At 46.9% G+C, this 2,777-nt stretch overlaps 1 protein-coding gene across 1 annotated transcript; it reads left to right on the forward strand.

Annotated features, from left to right (window-relative positions):
* Positions 1-357: 357 nt before the first annotated feature.
* Positions 358-2,154, forward strand: LOC124655145 (BTB/POZ and MATH domain-containing protein 1-like). The gene is made up of 2 exons (XM_047194101.1): positions 358-608; positions 794-2,154. The coding sequence occupies exons 1-2, from the start codon at positions 358-360 to the stop codon at positions 1,947-1,949; spliced, it is 1,407 nt and encodes a 468-aa protein (XP_047050057.1). The 3' UTR covers positions 1,950-2,154.
* Positions 2,155-2,777: the final 623 nt, after the last annotated feature.

Here is a 2,777-nt window from a genome sequence, read left to right on the forward strand (position 1 = left end):
TTTGCACGAGATATTTATCGTCCATTTTACACATAGGACACAAGCTTTTGGTTTTTCTCAAAAATTTACATGCTCACATGGAATTTGGATGTGTACGTGTTGATTTTTTTTGGAATTTTCATATTGTAATGTGTTTTTTGTGTTGAGGGTTTTGGATCAAAATTCAATTTTTGACATCTGATTGTACTGCAATAAATGAGCCACAGAAATAGTCCAAGGCCCATATCAGCCCAGGTAACTGCTAATTGACGAACCCTAACTCGCACAGAGCACCCACGTCTCCACGAGCCGCCGGTACCTCTGCCGGCGAGCGACAGCGACTCTCGTGCTGCGGCTGCGGGCGGCGCATCGGGCAGGATGGTGCAGAAAAAACTAAGGAGCGGCGCGGCGCGTGGTCGAGGTGGTGCGAAAGCTGCGCGTGGCCGCGGTGGTGCGAAGGCAGCGGCGCGGCGTAAGGGCACCGGACGCGGTGCGCTTCGCGGGGGCGCGTCGGCGGCGCTATCAGCCGAGCAGTGTCTTCTTGCGGCCTCTGGCGGCGACGCGGCAAGTGGTCGCGCGGGCGGGCAAGCGGGAACTTCATCCGCTGCGTGGCAGCGGGACGTGAGCAGGTTTGGCCCCTGAAATCCTCGATCTCAACTTTGCAATTTGAAATGTCTTAAAATATTACTAGTTGCACTGGACTGGCTTGAAAAAGTTGAAGTGCACTTTTCTGTGAGTAGAAATTATGGGGAATATCCCCACTAATGCTGTCGCGCCTATTTTATTCACTGATTATATCGTGTCTGATTTGCAGATGCGTCACGCCGTTCGCCGGTGTATCTGTCATCACTGACGGCGAGCTGTGCATTTCCACCACGTCGGATATGATCGACGCCAGCACTGCCAACGGTTACCACCTGCTCGTGATCGAAGGCTACTCGCGCACCAAAGATATACTCTATGGCAAGGGCATCAAATCTCGCCCATTCATGGTGGGAGGCCATCGCTGGTGCATTGATTTCAGGCCCAGCCATGACAGTTCATTCAGTGCCGACTTCATTTCTGCCTACATTGTCCTTCTTGATGACAATGTTGCAGAGCCTGTGAAGGCGCACTTTGCTCTTCGTTGTATCGACCAGGTTGAGAAGCAAGAACCAGCATACATTCGTTCAACTAGCAAAGCATGCAACTTCTCCAACGATTCTCGTAGTTGGGGCTACAGGAAGTTTTTGAAAAGAGATGACTTTGAAGAATCAAATAATCTAAAGGGTGATTGTTTCACCATCCGCGCTGACGTCATGATTTTCAAGGATCTCAATATCGAGGATGCCAATGCCAGTAAGGTGCCACTGTCTGACCTACGGCAAAACTTGAACCAGCTTCTTCAAACTAAGGTGGGCGCTGATGTGACATTCAAGGTCAGTGGGGAGACATTTGCTGCACACCGTTGTGTGCTTGCAGCCCGATCTACAGTCTTCATGGCACAACTCTTTGGCCCCATGAAGGAAGGCACTACGGCAGGTGTCATACAGATCAAAGACATGGAAGCAAAAGTGTTCGGTGCTTTGCTTAGTTTCATCTACACAGATTTATTTCCTGAGATGGAGAAGGACAAAGCACAAGTTGAGGAAGAAGGGCAAGAAGAGGGGGTTGATGCAACATGGCTGCAATGGGTCCAAGACTTGTTTGTCGCAGCAGACAGATATGATCTCCAAGGGCTGAAGTTGTCCTGCGAAGATGTGTTGTGCGAGAACATAGATGTGAGCTCGGTGACTTCCACTCTTGCTCTAGCGGAGCAACACCATTGCCATGAGTTGAAGGAGGAGTGCTTACAGTTTCTGCAAGAACAATCTTCCTCAAGTTTGCAAACAATAATGGCGGCCAGTGACTGGGAGCATATAACTATGACCTATCCCTCTCTTTTAAACGAGCTCATCGCCAAGCTTGCCAGGAAAGTCCAATGTGTCTAATATGGTAGGCATGTCCTTAAGTAACACTGAATATATGTGAGTCTTGACAGCAATCGAATTTGAGTCTGGTGCCTTTGTGTCGTGGCATGTTGCGTGCATGCCTATATGTTGAATCGGTAAGACGTCTTGTGATCATGGAAGGGATGATCTGTAAATTCAGTGTAAGTGTCAATATCAAGTTTCCTAGCTAGTCGTTTTATCCTCATGTATTGTTTGGTGCATTGTCTCATATTGTTGCTTTGTTCCATCCCTATCAAGTAAGACCTTGTCTTGTGGTTACCAAGAAGAACAATCTAAATGCTTCCTTAAAGGCTGCGTAAGAACCTAGAGTCAGGTGAAAATATTCAGAAGTCAAACATAGGTCAACAAGATTTTTGCACAGCAGTCTCTTGAAATCTTGATCGAGTACCCATCACACTTCTCCTTTGTGTTTGCTATTTTGTCTCTGGAAATCTTTTCTCAGTTAGAATGTTGCACAAAGTCAAATGATGTAGATCCCTGTATGAAAAACATGACTTCAATTCTGTTATGTCAGCCACCAAAACTTTTAAGATGATGATGCGTGCACAGATTCAAATCTACTGCTCATCTAGCTTATCCCCATAGTGATCCTTCCATGTTCTTTCAACTATGAATGCATCTGGGTTGACGTACATATTCGTCATGGCTTTATCAGCACCATGCAGTATTTCGATGTCCTTCAAAGATGGTGTATGTTTAGGCTGCTTCCTTGGAATTGGACATTGGGTAGACACTATCACGGAGACAGTTTCTCGAATTCATCATGCACCATATTGAAATTGGCAAGCTCCTGTGTGTCCTCACGTA

This window comes from Lolium rigidum, chromosome 1 (assembly GCF_022539505.1).
Source record: "Lolium rigidum isolate FL_2022 chromosome 1, APGP_CSIRO_Lrig_0.1, whole genome shotgun sequence".
Classification (NCBI taxonomy): Eukaryota; Viridiplantae; Streptophyta; class Magnoliopsida; order Poales; family Poaceae; genus Lolium; species Lolium rigidum.